At 39.9% G+C, this 20,769-nt stretch overlaps 1 protein-coding gene across 4 annotated transcripts in view; it reads left to right on the forward strand.

Moving 5' to 3' along the window:
* The first annotated feature begins 2,249 nt into the window (after positions 1–2,249).
* CEP70 (centrosomal protein 70) overlaps positions 2,250–20,769 on the forward strand; it is an 87,754-nt gene continuing 69,234 nt past the window's right edge. For all 4 annotated transcript variants that reach the window (XM_060149754.1, XM_060149757.1, XM_060149756.1 and 1 more), the window contains exons 1-3: positions 2,250–2,377; positions 3,970–4,068; positions 4,753–4,855. In XM_060149754.1, the coding sequence (XP_060005737.1) occupies positions 4,847–4,855 (9 nt within the window). In that variant the 5' untranslated portion in view covers positions 2,250–2,377; positions 3,970–4,068; positions 4,753–4,846. The remainder of the gene's footprint in view (positions 2,378–3,969; positions 4,069–4,752; positions 4,856–20,769) is intronic.

The raw sequence follows: 20,769 nt of genomic DNA on the forward strand, positions 1-20,769 counted from the left end.
AGTACAGGTTGCGAACAGTGACATCGTGTGGCTATAAGATGCAATGACAAAGGCCACCAGGCCTTCCCTTCAGGTGTGTCACAGATTTTCCTTTGGGAATTTTTGGATCGCTTAACCTGCTATGAGTTTTTGAAAAAGGTGGGAAGGGGCCCTATTTGTAGATTCTGAATTTATTAAGGTGATACAGAGAGGATTGAGATGATTTCCTTTTGTGGAGAAAAAGAACACTGATCATATTTGTACACTGTGGAGCCCTCCCCCCGCCTTTTTTTTGTTTTTTTTTTTTTACAGTTTTTACTTATATATCAGGATGCAAGGAAGTTAGGCTTGAAAAGACCCAAACAAAAGCCTTTCCATTTTGTACTCCTTTTGAAAACTCATCTATGGTTCCCCATCGCCTCCAGTACAAAGTCCCAGCTCCTTAGCACACCTGCTAAAGGCCTTCCTTCTCTGATTCTCCAATGATTCAACGTGCTCCTCAGCTTCCTCAGGAAGCCCATTATATTGGCCAATGCTTTGGGAGTTAGGTTTTTGGGGAGGGCAGATATGAGCTGTACCAAAGAAGTCTAGGTTTAATTACAGAAAGAAAAAAAAATAAGGTTTACTGAGCACTTGTGAGCTAGGCATTATAATAACGTGCTTTGGAGTTATTATCTTAATTTGCACATGAAGTTTTCTCTAAATACTGATAGGGACAGAGTAAACGGCCAAAGTAGGTGATTAAATAGTTAATTCCACTAGGGGATTGTAAGGAAAAAGTATGGGAGACCCTGTAAGTTAATGATCACTCAAGAAAGCAGGCTTGCTTAGCAACAAAACCATGCAACAGAAGCATGACTTGCCCCAAAACAAAACAGTGGTGGCATGAGACACACATCCTGCCCAGTGAGGTCAGTAAATTAATGATTCCTAGGACATGCTTCTCTGTGCACACTAAAAACAAATATATAAGGAAAAGGTGACATTATACTGAAACCTGAGATGATTTATCATATTTTAGTATATGTCACTGCCTTTTTGCTCATTTCCATTGCACCATGACAGTCCCAGTTCGACCATGTGGGGACAAGAAAACTCCTCCACCTGATGTGGAGGTGGAACTGATGATGGAAGCTTGATATCTACTCAAGAATGAGGAAGAAGGTGGTGTTCTTTTTCTTTGATTATAAAACTGTAGCCCACTAAGTTCTCGGAGCGGCATTCCCTTGCCCACCAGCTTGTAAGCCTCACAAGCGTCCTACTCTAATAAAACACTTCTGATCTATCACTTTGCCTCTCAATGAATTCTTTCTGTGCTGAGACATAAAGAACAGCAGGTCCTTGACCCCCCTCTCCCTCCACGCATTTCTGCCTTTCCTATCTGTATTGCTGGGGAACTCTTCACCGTTCAGAATCATTCTTCTTATGCATCTCTCTAGGTTTGTAGTTCTCTACCTTGGCTGCACATTGGAATCACCTGGGGAGCTTTACAAACTACCAATGCCTGGGTCCTGCCCAGCAGATTCTGATATACTTAACTTGGGGTCTGAACATTGTTTCCAAAGCTCCCCAGGTGATTCTAATGTGCAGCCAGGGTTGAGACGCACTGGTCGAGGAAGACTTCAGGAACCTAGGTAAATCCTCCTTTTCTTTCCCTTCTGTGCCCTAGACACCTTTCTCTGATCATGCCTATCACACTGCACCTTAATTTCAGGGTGTATACCTATCTCCCTAACTAGATTTTGAACATCTCCAGCCAGACACTTTTGCATTTTTGGAGCTCGATGTATGGCCTGACACTTCGTGGAGATTTGGAAAATGTTTAATGGGAGGGTAAAACGTCATCAACAAACACTTATTTGCGTCCTCCAAATGCCAGGCGCTGCACCGCTCAGCCAGGTCCTGAACATAGAGAACACGCTGACGTGACCCGCAGGAGCTAGCAGACACGACGCGCGCGTGTGTGTGTGTGTGTGTGTGTGTGTGCGTGTGTGCGTGCGCGCGCGCGTGTGCGTGTGTGTGTGCGCGCGCGCGTGTGCGTGCGTGTGTGATCCAGGTAAGTGAGAGAGACAACTTGAGCCAGAGCCTATTTTCAGCTGCAATGGAAGTGCGCAGGCGCAGACGACAAAGCCGGCCCGGCACACACAGGTCTAAGTCAAAGTTAGGCCCCACCCGCAGAAGCGGAGCCAACCAGAGGGCGCGGGGCAGGCCCAGCCTTCCCGGGCGGTCCGAGAAAATCGCTCCGGCGTTTAAGCCAGAGCAGAGGTAGGCCTCTCGACGCGCTCGGGCTCGATTGGCCGGCCTCCCACGGCGTGGTAACGGTCGCAGAGGCGGGGCCGGAGGCCGCTGAGCCGGCGGGGCTGGGCGCGCTGCTGGTGAGCGGCGGCGACTGAGTAAGGTGAGCGGCTCTTGGGGTTTACAGAAGCGGCGGCTGGAGCCCCTGCCTGAGGAATCCCGGGAACTGACCACACCTGCGCCCTGCGAGTGGTCAGACTGACCCTTGCTGGGGTTCCCAGAGAGGAGCAATGAAAATCCCAGTGTAAAGCCCGGGGGGAGCGGGCTGACCTGAGAAACCTGGTTCAAGTCTGGCTTCCCGCCCTTTGTGATCTTTGGCTTCCCATTTAACGTCTCGGCGCCTCAGTTTCTTCATTTGTAGGACACAGCTGGTAATTCTTGCCTTATATGGTGGTTGAGAAGGTTAGATGAGGCAGTGAGTGTGAAGCGTGGAATGATTGCCGGCGCAGCCTGGATTCTGGATAGGTTGTAGTTACTCCGTTCCCAAGCGTCCACTAGGGCCGAGCCGCTCCGCTTTGCAGTTGTCAAGGTGTCTGAGAAGGTCGCTTGGCTAGTGAAGGCCCGTAGCAAAAGGTGGGGGCTCCGCGGACGGGTAGAGTAGGTATCTCCTTCTCCGGTTTATTAGGACCATTTCAGAATCGGAGGGGCCTCTTTATGCGGAGCCTAATTTGATTTTATTAAGAAAATCAATGAGGTGAAAATATTGCAAGGCTAAGAGACCCGTAACACGCAGACCAAACAGGTTTTTGTACCACTTTATTTTCTAACCGTGATAATGTTAAACACTGGGCACGCATTACCTCTGTTGGTTTCAGTCCTCAGTATGAGGTTTTGTTTTGTTGTGTTGTTTTACTTTTGGTATTGCCAAGTAGACCCGGGCCTTCCCCGCCCCACTTTGGGGAAGAGGTGGCTGACTAGGGTTTTGCCCGCAGCTTCTGCTTGGAGGCGTGTTCTGACCCTTTATGTAACCTCTCGCGGGGCAGAATGATTTGGTTGAGATGAGATCCAGTACTAATTCCGTTTCCTTATTTGCGGTAGATTCAGTTCTTTTTAGGAACGTTAAACAGCATGTTGGCATATTTTTGGAATAGAGCTTTTGCATTTAATAGACAATAGAGACTTTGAAAGCATTGGATGTTCCATTTATTGCAGTAAAGTGAAATACGTACTTTTGAGAAAGCTAATTGCACATTTTGATGTGACTCACTTGAGAAAGAACAGCTACTGGCCATGCTTTATTTACAGTTCCCCCCCCCCAAAGTAGTGAAAAATAATTACATTTTAATTTATGGTGCATGTTACAGGGGCTTCAGACCTATAAAGGGCAAGTTACCAAAGGACTCTGGGGAGATCTCAGTGCAAGGAGATAGAAATGTGTTTTGCTTCTATGCACTTGGCTTTCTATGCTGTGTACAAATGAACTCCAACCCTGCAACTCCTATTCTCACAGTCTTACTTTAGGTGTGTTATGACACTGATTAAAGCAAGCTGCACCTTCTGCTTTGGCTTTGGGAAGCATTGGGTCTCTTCTGACTCAGAGTTCCAGACCTATGTCCTGTTACAGCTTGTAGTGGGGTAAAGGCAGCTGCAAACTATTGGCACATTAATTTCACAGTATGGACTTCGGAAAAGGAGGGCTTGGTCACAGGTGAAATTGTGAAAGTTGTTCTCCCTGCCTTTGCTTTTTGTGTTCAGTGGTATCGTCTGAGAGTACGCCTGCCTGTGAGAATTATTCTACTGCCGCAGACCAGCCAGAGAAAGAGGATTTCACCACCCACGGTCAGAAGGGAAGGGGTAAGGAACTGAAGTAGCACCGACGAATGGGGTCAGAAGGACCAAGACAACTGATGGTTGCAAGGCAAATTTTATTATGCTACAGTGGCAGATTATATAGACTAGAAAAAGGAAGGTTGCCAGATGGTGGTTTACATTATCTACAGACTGTCTCGGCTCAAGGTTAACTTCCCTGGGAGAAAACCCATAAACCCAGAATCATCAAAAATAACCTGCACGTGCAGGGGGGAGACAGCTTTGCTTGTCTTATTTTACATTCTTTCTGATCTCTGGGCCTTGGTGATTTATCTCCCATAGAATGGAACAAGGAGGGGAACAAGTAGGCACAGTCCCTTCGAGCAGCGGCGGCATGCATGGTATGTCTGCAGCTTGCTCTCAAGGCTGACTGCTTCCCACATTCTACCTTTGAAGCCAGAATCAGAATTGATGCTAGATGATGATAGAATTGGACTCCCAGGTAAATGTTTCAACAGAGCGGGGACAGGAAAGATAAGGGGAAAGAAGACAATGGTGAAGGCATGTGGTGGTGAGCATCGGAGTCCATTAGCTAATTCAGTTGTTCCAGCTTCTGTTTAGTGGTTACCACCAGTAAGACAGATGCCTGTTCTGGGAATAACACATGACCATTCTTACTAGGAGATGAACTTTTTAAGATTTGGGTCTCTTTATCTTTTTGAAACTTAGATGAAGATCCAGTTTCAGATATGAGAGTCACTGAGTGATCATTTCATTGAGATCAACTTGAATGACCAGGTGAAAAGTGCAAGAGGACTGTGCTATGACTGAGGTATGTCTGATGTGACAGATAACTCTCTCTGGATGTTGAGAGACTGGAAACGATCTGCTAATTGTGGAATACTATATGTATATTTTGACCTCCTCATAATCCTATCAGATACTGTATTTTTTTTTTTTTGGTCACACCCCACCACAGCATGTGGGAATCTTAGTTCCCCAACCAGGGATCGAACCTATGCCCCTGCATTGGAAGTTCAGAGGCTTAACCACTGGACTGTCAGGGAAGTCCCTCCTATCAGATTTTTTAAACTCAATTAAGGAAACTGAAGCCCAGAATGGTTAAATAACTTTTTAAGATAACACAGATAGCTGGTCACCAACTCTGATCACCACTTCTGTGTGCCAGGCACTGTTCTATTTGTCCTTTCTATATTAACTTTCCTAATCTTCACAAGAACCTATGAGCTAAGTACTTTTATTATCTTCATTTTATGATAAGGAAATTGAGGCACAGAGATTAGTACTTTCTTGGTTGCGTGGCAGAATCCATGATTCGAACCTAGGCATTCTGGCTATACCAGCCTTCTTTTAGTTAGTATTTCCTTTCCTTTTGCTTTTATTGTTATTTAACAAAATCTTTTTATTAAAAAATGAATTTTTATTATGAAGTCAAACAAAAGAACATACGTAAAAATGTGTAGCTTAATGAATTACTAAAAGACGATACCACCTAGGTCAGGGTGAAGAACCGTGCTAGCTGTGTTAAAACTTCGCTCCATCCCAATTACAACTACTTGTGTACTCCCATTAGTAGCCATTTTCCTGACTTTTATAGTAATTGCTTCCTTGTGTTAAAAAAAGTTTTTTCATAAATCTGTATTCTTCAGCACTATAATGTAGTCTTGTCATTACATTTTTAAAAAAATCTCTTTTAATCTGTAGGTTTTCTCCCTATTCCTTTCTTTTCTTACAATTTATCTGATGAAGAACTTGGGTCATTTGATGTGTATACCCTACAGTCTGGATTTTGCAGATTGCACACTCATGTACAGTTAATTATGTTTCTCTGCCCTGGGTAATTCCTGTATATTAGTAGCTGGATCCAAGACTGGATCAGACTCAGATTCAATCCCTTTGGTAATTCTCTAGGTGGTGTTTGCCAAGACCATAGGAGGTGTGGAATGTCGCATTGTTTCTCTTTGTGTTTTCAGCACCTGTTTGTACTTGATGCCTATATCTGTTCATTGAAGGTTGCAAAATAGTGGTATTCTATCGTGGCTTTTTTACTTATTAGTTGGAATATTAGTCCTTTATCTATCATTTGAATATGCAGCAGTACAATTCCTTTAGGAAAGGCAGCATAAGTGTTTGATTCTTTCCATTTATTTACCAATTTTTGAGAAAGTGAATCGATTTTTTATCTTCTGAAGACAATTCTTTTTTGTTTTGTTTTTGAGACAATTCTTTTTAAAAATCTAATATCAGTATGAGGTCATGAATTTAAACATTTTACATGTTTCAGTTCATTGCAATTATTATTATCAAAGCTCATGTGGTCTCATCTTTGGCTGGGGGGAGCCTATTCAAGCCTATCCTCTTGATATGACCCTACTAGTCTTTAATAGCTTCCTTGTTGTCTGATATCTTAAATCAATTCTGTCCCAAATCTGAAATCATCATTTCTTCAAGAAACTCTGTTTTTTTAAAGAAGGAAATAGGATTTCAAGATCATAATCTGTATTCTAGGGATACTGAGTCAGTCACTGTTTGAGGGCTTTCAGTAGACAGGCAGATATAAGTATCCTAGCTCTATCTGTAGACGCACACAGAACTCTTTTCATCTTGTAAAGCTGAAACGTTATACCCGTTAAACAATAACTCACCATCCCCCCAAGACCCTGGCAACCACCATTCTACTTTCTGTATAAGTGGAATCATACAGCATTTGTTTTTTTGAGATTAGCTAATGTCCTTAAAGTTCATCCATGTTGTAGCATATGTAAACATTTCCTTCCTGTTTAAGGATGAATAATATTCCACTGTATGGATATACCATATATTGCTTATCCATTCATCTCTTGATGGAACTTGGGTTGCTTCCACATTTTAGCTATTGTGAATAGTGCTGCTGTGAACATGGATGTACAAATATCTCTTCAAGACCCTGCTTTCAATTCTTTTGAATATACCCAGAAGTAGAATTGCTGAATTGTAAGGGCAATTCTACATTTAGATTTTTGAAGAACCACCATGCTATTTTTCACAGCAGGTGTACCATTTGACATTCCTACCAACAGTGCACAAGGGTTTCAATTTTTCCACATGCTCACCAACATCCTCACTATCTGTTTTTTTGATAGTAGCCATCCTAATGGGTATGAGGTGGTATCTCATTGTAGTTTTGATTTGCATTTACCTAATGGGTAGTGATATTGAAATCTTTTCATGTGTTTATGGGCATTTTTATATATTCTTTAGATAAGTGCAAGTTCCTTGCCCATTTTTTAATCAGAATTTTTGTTGTTGAGTTTCAGGAATTCTCTATATATTCTGGGTATTAATCCCTTATCACAAATGATTTGCAAATATTTTCTCCCATTCCATGGATTGCGTGTTTACTCTGTTGACAATATGTTTTGATGCACAAAAGTTTTAAATTTTTGTGAAGTCCAATTTGTCTGTTTTTACATTTGTTGCCTGCGCCTTTCCTGTCATATCCATGAAAGCATTGCCAAATCCAGGATTGTGAAGCTTTTACCCTATGTTTTCTTCTAAGAGTTTGATAGTTTTGGCTCTTACATTTAGATCTTTGATCCATTTTGAGTTAATTTTTTTTTTTTTTTTTTTTTTTTTTTGTGGTGCGTGGGCCTCTCACTGTTGTGGCCTCTCCCGCTGTGGAGCACAGGCTCCAGACGCGCAGGCTCAGTGGCCATGGCTCACGGGCCCAGCCGCTCCGCAGCATGTGGGATCTTCCCGGACTGGGGCACGAACCCGTGTCCCCCGCATCGGCAGGCGGACTCTCAACCACTGCACCACCAGGGAAGCCCCATTTTGAGTTAATTTTTGTGTATGGTCTTAAGTAAGGATCCAACTTCATTCTTTTTACAGTTTTCCCAGAAGAGGAAGAGACTGACCATTCCCCTTTGGATTTTTGGCACTCCTGTTGAAAATCATTTGACAATAAATGTGGGGAATTATATCTGGGCTTTTTATTCTCCTCCATTTGTCTATATGCCAATACCACTATGTTTTGATTTTTATAGCTTTGCAGTGAGTTTTAAAATCAGGAAGTGTGACTTCTCCAGCTTCTTTCTTCTTTTTCAAGATTGTATTGGCTATTCAGGGTCCCTTGAGATTCCCTATGTATTTTAGGATGGGTTCTCTATTTCTGCAAAAAATGTCATTGGGATTTTGATGGGGATTACACTGAATCTGTAGATTGCTTTAGTTAGTATTGATGTCTTAATATTAAGTCTTATGATCCATGAACATAGGATATAGTCCCATTTATTTATGTCTGTTTAATTTCTTTGAGCAATGTTTTGTAGTTTTCATCGTACAAGGCTTTCACTTCCTTGGTTAAGTTTACTGCCGTTTTTATTCATTTTTATGCTGTTGTAAATGGAGTTGTTAATTTCCTTTTTGGGTTATTCATTGTTAGTGTGTAGAAATGTACTGATTTTTATATGTTGATTTTTGTATCCTGCTACTTTGCTGAATTCATTTATTCTAACAGTTGTGTGTGTGTGTGTGTGTGTGTGTGTATTCTTTAGGGTTTTCTGCATATAAAATCATATCATCTGCACATAGAGGTAATTTTACTTCTTCCTTTCCAATTTGGATGCCTTTTATTTCTATTTCTTGCTTAATTGCTTGGTGAGAACTTCCAATTCTACATGGAATAAAAAGGCCTTTACACGGAAAACTATAGAACACTGATGAAAGAAATGAAAGATGACACAGACAGATGGGGAAATATACTATGTTCTTGGATTGGAATAATCAATATTGTGAAAATGACTGTACTACCCAAAGCAATCTATAGATTCAGTGCAATCCCTATCACATTACCAATGACCTTCTTCACAGAATTAGGTCAAAAAATTTTACAATTTGTATGGAAACACAAAAAGACCCTGAAGAGCCAAAGCAATCTTGAGAAAGAAAAACAGAGCTGCAGGAATCAGGCTCTCCAACTTCAGACTATACTACAAAGCTACAGTAATCAAGACAGTATGGTAGTGGCACAAAAACAGAACTATAGATCAATGGTACAGGATAGAAAGCCCAGAGATAAACCCATGCACCTATGGTCACCTAATCTATGACAGAGGAGGCAAGAATATACAATGGAGAAAAGACAGCCTCTTCAATAAGTGGTGCTGGGAAAACTGGACAGCTACATGTAAAAGAATGAAATTAGAACACCATACCTAATGCCATACACAAAAGTTTTCAAAATGGATTAAAGACCTAAATAGACCAGACACTATAAAACTCTTAGAGGAAAACATAGGAAAAACACTCTGGCATAAACCACAGCAAGATCTTTTTTGACCCACGTCCTAGAGTAATGAATATAAAAACAAAAATAAACAAATGTGACCTAATTAAACTTAAAAAGCTTTTACACAGCAAAGGAAACCATAAACAAGATGAAAAGACAACCCTCAGAATGGGAAAAAATATTTGCAAACGAAGCAACGGACAAAGGATTAATCTCCGAAATATACAAACAGCTCATAGAGCTCAATATCAAAAAACCAAACAACCCAATCAAAAATTGGGCAGAAGACCTAAATAGACATTTCTCCAAAGGAGACATACAGATGGCCAAGAGGCACATGAAAAGATGGTCAGCGTCACTAAATTATTAGAGAAATGCAAATCAAAACTACAATGAGGTATCACTTCACACCGGTCAGAATGGCCATCATCAAAAAATCTAAAAACAATAAATGCTGGAGAGGGTGTGGAGAAAAGGGAACCCTCTTGCACTGTTGGTGGGAATGTAAATTGATACAGCCACTATGGAGAACAGTATGGAGGTGGCTTAAAAAACTAAATATAGGACTACCATATGATCTAGCAATCCCACTACTGGGCATATAGCCTGAGAAAACCATAATTCAAAATGACACATGTACCCCAATGTTCATTGCAGCACTACTTACAATAGCTAGGACATGGAAACAACCTAAGTGTCCAATGACAGATGAATGGATATAGAAGATGTAGTACTTATGTACAATGGAATATTACTCAGCCATAAAAAGGAACAAAATTGGGTCATTTTTGGAGATGTGGGTGGACCTAGAGTGTGTCATACAGAGTGAAGTAAGTCAGAAAGAGAAAAACAAATATTGTATATTAACTCATATATGTGGAATCCAGAAAAATGGTACAAATGAACCTATTTCCAGGGCAGAAATAGAGATGTAGTTGTAGAGAATGGATATGTGGACATGGTGGGGGGAAGGGCAGGGTGGGACGAATTGGAAGATTAGGATTGACATAAATACACTTCCATGTGTAAAATAGCTAGTGGGAAGCTGCTGTATAGCCCAGGGAGCTCAGCTCCATGCTCTGTGATGACCTGGATGGGTGAGAATGGGGTGGAGTGGGAGGGAGGTCCAAGAGGGAGGGGATATATGTATACATATAGCTGATTCACTATGTTGTACACCAGAAACTAACACAACATTGTAAAGCAATTATACTCCAAAAAAAAAAAAAGTGGTGAATGTGGACATCCTTGCCTTGTTCCTCATCTTGGAAAGCTTTCAGTCTTTCACCATTGAGTATGATGTTTACTGTAGCTTTTTTTATATATGGCTTTTGTTGAGTTAGTTTCCTTCTATTCCTAGTTTGTTGAGTGTTTTTATCATGAAAGGGTGTTGGGTTTTGTCAAATGCTTTTTCTGCATCAGTTGAGATGATATTTTTTTTCCTTCATTCCATTAATGTAGTGTAATACGTTGATTTCTTTTCATATGTTGAACTATTCCTACATTCCAACTATAACTCCCACTTGGAAGTGGTGTGTAATCCTTTTAATACGCTGCTGAATTTGGTTTACTAGTTATTTTGTTGAGGATTTTTGCATTGATGCTTATAAGGAATATTAGTCTTTAGTTTTCTTTTCTTGTATTGTCTTTGTCTGGTTTTGATATTAGGGTAATGCTAACCTCCAGGAATGAGTTAGGAAGTGTTCCCTCCTCTTTAATGTTTTGGAAAAGTTTGAGATGTTTTGGTAGAATTCCTCAGTGAAGCCACCATGTCCAAGGCTTTTCTTTGTTTGGAGTTTTTTGGTTACTGATTCAATCTCCTTACTAGTTATAGGTGTACTGAGATTTTCTGTTTCTTTGTGATTCAGTCTTGGTAAGTTTTGTATTTCTAGGAATTTATCCATTTCATTTTGGTTATCTAATTTGTTGGCATACCATTGTTCATAGTATTGTTTTATAGTTTATATTTCTGTATAATTGATAGTAATGTCCCCACTTTCATTTCTGATTTTAATAATTTGAATCTTCTCTTTTTTTCTGTTCATCTAGCTAAGCATTTGTCGTTTTTGTTGATCTTTTCAGCTGTCTTTCATTGACTTCCTCTATTGCTTTCCTATTCTCTATTTCCTTTGTTTCTGCTCTAATTAATCTTTATTATTTTCTTTCCTTTGCTAGCTTTAGGTTTAGTTTGTTATTCTTTTTCTTGTTTCTTAAGTTGTAAAGTTAGGTTGTTAATTTGAGACCTTTCACATTTTTTAATGTAAACTTTTATAGCTATAAATTTCCCCCTTAGCACTGCTTTCACTGTGTCCTGTAAGTTTTGTGTTTTCATTTTCATTAATATCTTAAGTATTTTCTAATTTCTCTTGTGATTTCTTCTTTCATCCATTGGTTATTTACAAATGTGTTGTATTTAATTTCCATAAATTTATGAATTTTTTATTTATGTTATTGATTTCTAACTTCATCCATTTGTGGTGACTTAATTTGTGGCCTAACATATAGTCTATCCTGGAAAATGTTCCATGTGCACTTGGAAGACTGTGTATTCTGTAGTTGTTCGGTAGAGTGTTTTTGTTGTTGTTTTTTTTTTTTGGCCACACCACACAGCTTATGGGATCTTAGTTCCCTGACCAGGGATCAAACCCGTGCTCACTGCAGTGGAAGCTCAGAGTCCTAACCACTGGACCACCAGGGAATTCCCCAGAGTGTTCTTTATAAATCTGTTAGATCTGGTTGGTTTACTGTGTCACATCCTGTTTCATTACTTTTCTTCCTGTTGCATTACTTTTCTTCTATCTGGTTGTTATATCTGTTATTGAGAATGGGGTGTTAAAGTCTCCAACTACTATTGTAGAACTATTTCTTCCTTCAATTCTGTCAATTTTTACTTCATATGTTTTGGTGATCTGTTATTAAGTGCATAAGTGTTTGTAACTGTTATATATTCTTGCTGTATTGAATCTTTTATTAATATGTAATGTCCTTCTTTGTCTCTAGTAACCTTTTTTGATTTAAAGTCTATTTTGTCTGATACTAATATAGCTACCCTTGCTTTCTCTTGGTTATTATTTTCATGGAATATCTTTTACCATCCTTTCACTTTCAACGTCTTTGTGTTGCTGGATCTAAAGTGGGTCCTGTTTTAGATACATGTAGTTGGATTTCTTAAATTCATTCTGCCAATCTGTCAGGAGTTTAACCCATTTACATTTAAAGTGATTACTCATAGGTAGGGATTATTTCTCTCATTTTGCTATTGTTAGTAATATCTTATGGCCTTTTTTTCCCCTCATTTCCTGTATTACTGTCTTTTGGTGTTTAGTTGATTTTTTTGTAGTGAAATGTTTTTCTCTTCACTTTTCTCATTTCCTTTTCTATATATTTTATCACTGTTTTCTTTGCAGTTACCATGAAGATTACATTTAACATTATAAATTATAACACTCCCCCACCTCTTTTAGTTGTCAATGTTGCACAATTACATCTTTATACACGTATGCCCCAAAACATAAATTAATAATTATTTTAAATTAATTTAGTCTCTTATTTATTTTTTATTTATTTTTATTTTTGGCTGCATTGGATCTTCATTGCTGTGCGTGGGCTTTCTCTAGTTGTGAAGAGCAGGGTCTACTCATCATTGCAGTGTGCAGGCTTCTCCTTGCAGTGGCTTCTCTTGTGGAGCACAGGCTCTAGGTGTGCGGGCTTCAGTAGTTGTGGCTCACAGGCTCTAGAGCGCAGGCTCAGTATTTGTGGTGCACAAGCTTAGTTGCTCCGCGGCATGTGAAATCTTCCCAGACCAGGGCTCGAACCCATGTCCCCTGCATTGGCAGGCAGATTCTTAACTGCTGCACCACCAGGGAAGACCCTAGTCTCCTAAATTAGGTGGAAAATGAGATGTGACATTACATACCAAAGTTATAATAATATTAGCTTTTAGACTAGTGATTGTTTTTTTAAAAATTATCTGTTTCTTAACACATTATTGACTGGAGACTTATTAATGTGTCTTTTATTACCCAAATGTTATTGACTGGAGATGTATCAATATGTTTTTAGAGAGTGATACAATTAACATCACTGTGCCAAGCTGTTAGAACTTAAAATTGATCAAAGGTTCTTTATACAACTTATGATTGTCATTATCATTCACATTTTGCTCCTTTAAGTTTTTGTTCCAATCTTATGTATATTATAAATGCAATTTTATTACGGTAAAATTTTCAAAAATGACACATTGTGAAATTTTGAGTGAAGAATTTTTCAATGAATTTATGCAGGTACTTTCTCTGATTTTCCAAGTGACGTATATACTAGTGTCTCAGAAGATGATAGTTCTTCAGAATATAGTTCTGATTTAGATGATGTGAATATTAGGCCAACAAAAAGACAAAAAACCTTAGTGATTGATTCTGATACAGAAAGTGAAAATGAAGCTCATGGTGCTGGAGAATGCTCCTTTGCTTCTACAGAAGAGTGGATTGAAGACAACATTTCACGAAAATTAGAAGACTTACAGATGTGTCAGGTGTAACTATTGAGTGTAATAACCCACAAAGTGTTAGTGAAACAACAGAATTAATTTTTGGTAACTACTTTTTCGAGTTGGTCACTTCTCAGACAAACTTGTATCACCAACAGAATGAAAAATCATATAAGAAGTGTGATAAGGCTTCAAAATGGACTGATGTAACTGATAGTGACATGAAGAAGTTTCTTGGATTAATAATTTTGGTGGGACAAATAAGAAAGTCACACTGGAAAGAATATTGGTTGGTTGATCCCTTACTTGAAACACCTATCTTTCCAAAGATTATGACGAGAAGCTTTGAACAAATAATGACATTTCTTCACTTTAATGATAACTCAGAAACTCCACTTCCTGCAGACAGAATTTCAAAAGTTAAACCTCTTTTGGATTATTTTCTACCAAAATTTCAATCGATCTATAATACCCAAACAAGAACTATCACTTGATGAGGCAATCATAAAGTGGAGAGGACGGCTCAGATTCAAAACCTATAATCCCAGAAAACTTACAAAATATGAAATTTTGGTCAGGATGGTTAGTGAAAGTGAAATCGGATATCTATGCAACCTTGAGATTTACACAGGTGAAGGAAAGAAACTGCAAGAAACAATATTATGGGTCCTACAACCTTATCTTGATTTATGGCACCATATTTACTAAGACAATTATTACAACAGTGTGTCCACATCTGAAATATTGTTGAAAAATAAAACCAGAGTTTGTGGGACCATAGGAGAGAATCGTGTCTACCAAACGAATTAAAGGAGAAATCTAAAAATCTACAGTGGGGAGAAATGACATTCTTACAGAAGGGAGACGTGATTCTTATATGGAAAGATAAGCTAGTCCGCATGGTGACAACTATTCATGATGCCTCCATAGCATCTACAGGAAGGGAAGACAGGAGGACTGGCCATCAGATAAGTAAGCCTACTTGTGTATTAGAGTATAATGTATGAAAGGAGTTGATTGATCCAATCAATATGTGGCAAACTTCAATATCCTCTGGAAAACTTGAAAATGGTATAAGAAAGTGGGTTTCTATTTGAGTAATTTCAGTTTATTCAATGCATTTAAAATTTATTGTAGCCGTAAGGCAGAGAATAAAATTACTTACAAGCAGTTTTTGTTAGCAGTAACTAGAGAATGGGTAACTGGTGAATGTAGTTCATTCATTCACCATTCTGGTGAAGGTAGTGGTAGTCCTGCACCTGGTCCTTTTTGTGGCATTTCTAAAAGAGCCCCCACACAAAGATCCACCTTGTCAATTCTCAGGTAAAATAAAAGAACATATCCTAGAGGAAATAATCCCCACAGGACTAAAAAAAAAATGCTGCCAGATAGTGTAGAGTCTGCTCTTCCAGGGGAAAGTGCAGTGAAACATGGTGTATTTGTAATAGATGTTCTGTTCCCCTGCACAGAGGTGCCTGCTATACTCCCTGTCACACTCTAACGAAATAATAGGATGCTTTAGTTTCAAATGAATACATTAAGTGCAAAAAAAGTTGTTGATATTTACTCAAACACGGGTGTTTCAGTATTCACTTACATAACAAATTGATGGCCACAGACGTTAGTTTCTATAAAACTCCCCTGGTCAGTAATGTGTTAAATCATATAGAAAACAAAAAGTGGAGTTACACATCTTTGTCATAATAATAGTAGCTTTTATAATTGCCCATGTATTTACCATATTTACCATGCCATTTACTTTTACTGAGAGCTTTAGTTTTTCATATGGCTTCAATTTACTGTCTAGTGTCCTTTCATTTCAACCTGCAGGACTCCCTTTACCATTTCTTGTAGGGCAGGTCTAATGGTAACGAACTCCTTCAGCTTTTGTTTATCTGAGAATGTCTTAATTTTATTCTCTCTTTTGAAGGACAGTTTTGCCAGATATGGGATTTTTGATTGACAGTTTCTTTCTTTCAGCACTTTGAATGTATCATCTCACTACCTTCTGGACTCCAAAGTTTCTGTTGAGAAATATGCTGGTAATCTTATTGATGATTCCTTGTATGTGATATGTCACTTCTCCCTTGCTGCTTTCAAGATCCTCTCTTTGTGTCTTTCAAAAGGTTGATTATAGTACTTCCTGGTGTAGGTCTCTCTGAGTTTACATTTCTTGGAGTTTGTTGAGCTTCTTGAATATATATATTTGTATCTTTCAACAAATTTGGGAAGTTTTCAGCCATCATTTCTTTAAATATTCTCTCTGCCACTCTCTCTCCCTTTTCTCCTTCTAGGACTCCCACAGTTTGTATGTTGGCCTGCTTGATGGTGTCTCACAGTCCTTTAGGCACTGTTCACTTTTTAAAAGAAATATTTATTTATTTGGCTGTGTCGGGTCTTAGTTGCAGCATGTGGGATCTTTTTTTTTTAAATTTTTATTTTATTTATTTATTTTATTATCATTATTTTAAAATTTATTTTGGCTGTGCTGGGTCTTCGTTTCTGTGCGAGGGCTTTCTCTAGTTGTGGCAAGCGGGGGCCACTCTTCATCGTGGTGCGCAGGCCTCTCACTATCGCGGCCTCTCTTGTTGCAGAGCACAGGCTCCAGACGCGCAGTCTCAGTAGTTGTGGCTCACGGGCTTAGTTGCTCCGCAGCATGTGGGATCCTCCCAGACCAGGGCTCTGAACCCGTGTCCCCTGCATTAGCAGGCAGATTCTCTGCCACTGCGCCACCAGGGAAGCCCCGGCATGTGGGATCTTTTGTTGCAGCGTGCGGGCTCTTCTTTGCAGTATGCAGGCTTGCGACATTTGGGCTTCTCTCTAGTTGTGGTGCGTGGGCACCAAAGCCCGTGGGCTCTGTAGTTGCAGCACTTTGGCTCTCTAGTTGCAGCACACAGGCTTAGTTGCCCTGCGGCATGTGGGATCTTAGTTCCCTGACCAGTGATAGAAACAGCATCCCTTGCATTGCAAGATGGGTTCTTTTTTTTTTTTTTAATTAAAAAATTTATTTATATTTTGGCTGCATTGGGTCTTTGTTGCTGCACGCGGGCTTTCTCTAGTTCCGGCAAGTGCTGGCTACTCTTTGTTGTGGTGCACGGACTTCTCATTGTGGTGACTTCTCTTGTTGCAGAGCACAGGCTCTAGGCTTGCGGGCTGCAGTTGTTGCAGCACATGGGCTCAGTAGCTGTGGTGTACAGGCTTAGTTGCTCCATAGTATATGGGATATTCCCAGACCAGGGATTGAACCTGTGTCCCCTGCATTAGAAGGTAGATTCTTAACCACTGTACCACCAGGGAAGTCCCTGAAAGATGGATTCTTAGCCATTGGACCATCAGGGAGGTCCCACACTGTTCACTTTTATTCAGTCTTTTTTTTCTGTTCCTTAGAGTCGATATTTTATATTGTCTTACTGTCACTTTTACTCATTCTTTCTTTTGCCTGTTCAAATTGCCTTTGAATGCCTCTAGTGAATTTTTCATTTCAGTTATTGTACTTTTCAACTCCAGAATTTTTTTGATTTCTTTTCAGGTTTCCCATCTCTTTATTGATATTTCCATTTTGTTCATATATTTTCTCTTAATTTTTCTCCACATCTTCCTTTAGTTCTTTGAATTTTTTTTGATTTTATTTTTGCAGTACGTGGGCCTCTCACTGTTGTGGCCTCTCCCATTGCGGAGCACAGGCTCCGGACACGCAGGCTCAGCAGCCATGGCTCACAGGCCTAGCTGCTCCGCGGCATGTGGGATCTTCCTGGACTGTGGCATGAACCCGTATCTCCTGAATCGGCAGGCGGACTCTCAACCACTGTGCCACCAGGGAAGCCCAGTTCTTTGAATATTTTTAAGATGGTTGTTTTAAAATCTTTGTCTAGTAGTTCTGCCATCAGGTCTTTTTTTTCAGGGACAGTTTTTGTAGATTTGTTATTTTTCCTTTGAATGGGCCATACTTTCCCGATTCTTTGTATCCCTTATTTTTTGTTGAAAACTGAACATTTCAATCTAATAATTGGGTATGTCTGGAAGTAAGATTCTCTTCCTTCACCAAGGTTTTCTGGGTTTTGTTTTTGTTTGTTTTAAATTGTCATGGCTGTCTCTATGCTGAGGATCAGCCTGAGGTATAAACTTAAGGTCTTTTTTTAGTCTACACCTTTCTTGGTCATGTGCAGTGACTTTCTAATTTCCCACATGTGTATTTACTTTTATTTTTTTAATTATTATTTTTAAAATTTTGTCTGCATTGGGTCTTTGTTGCTGCACGTGTGGTTTCTCTAGTTGCAGCAAGTGGGGCCTACTCTTCGTTGTGGTGCGCAGGCTTCTCATTTGTGGTGGCTCTGTTGTGGTGCATGGGCTCAGTAGTTGTGGCTCGTGGGCTCTAGAGTGCAGGCTCAGTAGTTGTGGTGCATGGGCTTAGTTGCTCCACGGCATGTGGGATCTCCCCAGGCCAGGGATCAAGCCCGTGTCCCCTGCATTGGCAGGCGGATTCTTAACCACTGCGCCACCAGGGAAGTCCCTGCATTTGTTTTTAAATGTCCTAGTTTTTAAATGTACGGTTTCCAAAAGGGGAAAAGAGAAGAAAAGGACAATGGTCCTTTAAATCCCCTGTACGTCACTTTAACCAGCGTGAGAGGAGCTTATAACAATGGGAGGGAGTACAATAAGACCCCTGCTTCTTTTTCTGCTCCTCTGAGATCAGAAGCAGCAATCAGTCAGATCACAGAACCCCAGAATTTGGAGGACAAGGTCATTTTTGCCCACCCTGACTCACACAAACTGGGTATAACCTGCTCCTGGTACATGGTGCACAGCTGCCTGCCTTAAAGCTGAGGGTGGGGAATAGGTAACTTTTACCCTGCTGAGAGGTGAAATAGACTGAAATTAACCACAAATCATCATTTAATACTTAAGTGGAATTTGCAAGCCTCAATAGACTCAGAGTTCCAAAATAGTTAACATGAGACAGATTCTGCCAGTGAAGTTTTTTTCTAGTTGGGGAGACTCATTCCTTATGCTTCCTACGCTGCCATCTTCCCAGAATCATCTCTTCCTGATCTTGAAGAAATGGATGATTTCAGATTTGGAGCAGAACTGGTTCAAGATATCAGACAACAAGGAAGCTACTAGTGGAGTCATATCAAAAGGATAGGCTTGAATAGCCTTCCCCCAGCCAAAGATGAGACCACATAAGCTTCAATAATAATAATAATAATAGTGAACTGAAATCCATAAAATATGTTTAAATTAATGACCTCATACTGAGATTAAAAATTTTTTTTTACAGTAGGTCCTTGTTGGTTATCTATTTTAAATATAGCAGTGTGGGGCTTCCCTGGTGGCGCAGTGGTTGAGAATCCGCCTGCCAATGCAGGGGACACGGGTTCGTGCCCCGGTCTGGGAAGATCCCACATGCCGCAGAGTGGCTAGGCCTGTGAGCCATGGCCGCTGAGACTGCGCGTCCGGAGCCTGTGCTCCGCAACGGGAGAGGCCACAACAGCGAGAGGCCCGCGTACCGCAAAAAAAAAAAAAAAGAAATATATATATATGTATATAGCAGTGTGTTTATGTCAGTCCCAAACTCCCAATCTATCCCTGCTCCCCCAACCATAAGTTCATTCTCTAAGTCTGTGAGTCTCTTTCTGTTTTGCAAATAAGTTCATTTGTATCATTTTTTTTAGATTCCACATATAAGTGTTATCATATGATATTTGTCTTTCTCTGCTGGACTTAACTTCACTTAGTATGATAATTTCCAGGTCCATCCAGGTTGCTGCAAGTGGCATTATTTCATTCTTTTTAATGGCTGAGTAATATTCCATTTTATATATACCACATCTTCTTTATTGATGGACATTTAGATTTTCTTCTATGTCTTGGCCATTGTAAACAGTGCTGCAATGAACACTGGGGTGTATGTGTCTTTTCGAACTGTGTTTTTCTGCAGATATATGCCCAGGAGTGGAAATGCTGGATCATATGATAGCTTTATATTTTAGTTTTTTAAGGAACCTCCATACTGTTCTCCACAGTGGCTGTATCAATTTACATTCCCACCAACAGTGTAGGAGGGTTCCCTTTTCTCCACACCCTCTCCAGCATTTATTGTTTGTAGATTTTTTGATGATGGCCATTCTGACTGGTGTGAGGCGATATCTCGTAGTTTTGATTTGCATTTCTCTAATAGTTAGCAATGGTGGACATCTTTTCAGGTACCTCTTGCCCATCTGTATGTTTTCTTTTTGTAAAAAAAATTTATCTATCTTTGGCTTCGTTGGGTCTTCGTTGCTGCGTGTGGGCTTTCTCTAGTTGCAGCAAGCTGGGGCTAGTCTTTGTTGCTGTGTGCGGACTTCTCATTGCAGTGGCCTCTCTTGTTGCAGAAGCACGGGCTTCAGGTATGCAGGCTTCAGTAGCTGTGGCATGTTGGCTCAGCATTTGTGACGCGCAGGCTCAGTAGTGGTGGCACACGGGCTTAGTTGCTCCGTGGCATGTGGGATCTTCCCAGATCGGGCTTGAACCCGTGTCCCGTGCGTTGGCAGGCGGACTCTCAACCACTGCATCATCAGGGAAGTCCCTGTATGTCTTCTTTGGAGAAATGTCTGTTTAGGTCTTCTGCCTATTTTTTTACTGGGTTGTTTGTTTTTTGGATGTTGAGCCGCATGAGCTGTTTGTAAATTTTTGAGACTGATTCCTTGTCGGTTGCATTGTTTGTGAATATTTTCTCCCATTCTGTGGGTTGTCTTTTCATTTTGTCTGTGGCTTCCTTTGCTGTGCAAAAGGTTTTGAGTTTAATTAGGTCCCATTTGTTTATTTTTATTTTTATTTCCATTACTCTAGGAGATGGATCGAAAAAGATATTGCTGTAATTTATGTCAGAGTGTTATGCCTATGTTTTCCTCTAAGAATTTTATGGTATCTGGTCTTACATTTAGGTCTATAATCCATTTTAATATTATTATTAATAATAATAATTGCAGTG

Source organism: Lagenorhynchus albirostris, chromosome 5, assembly GCF_949774975.1.
Source record: "Lagenorhynchus albirostris chromosome 5, mLagAlb1.1, whole genome shotgun sequence".
NCBI classification, from domain to species: domain Eukaryota; kingdom Metazoa; phylum Chordata; class Mammalia; order Artiodactyla; family Delphinidae; genus Lagenorhynchus; species Lagenorhynchus albirostris.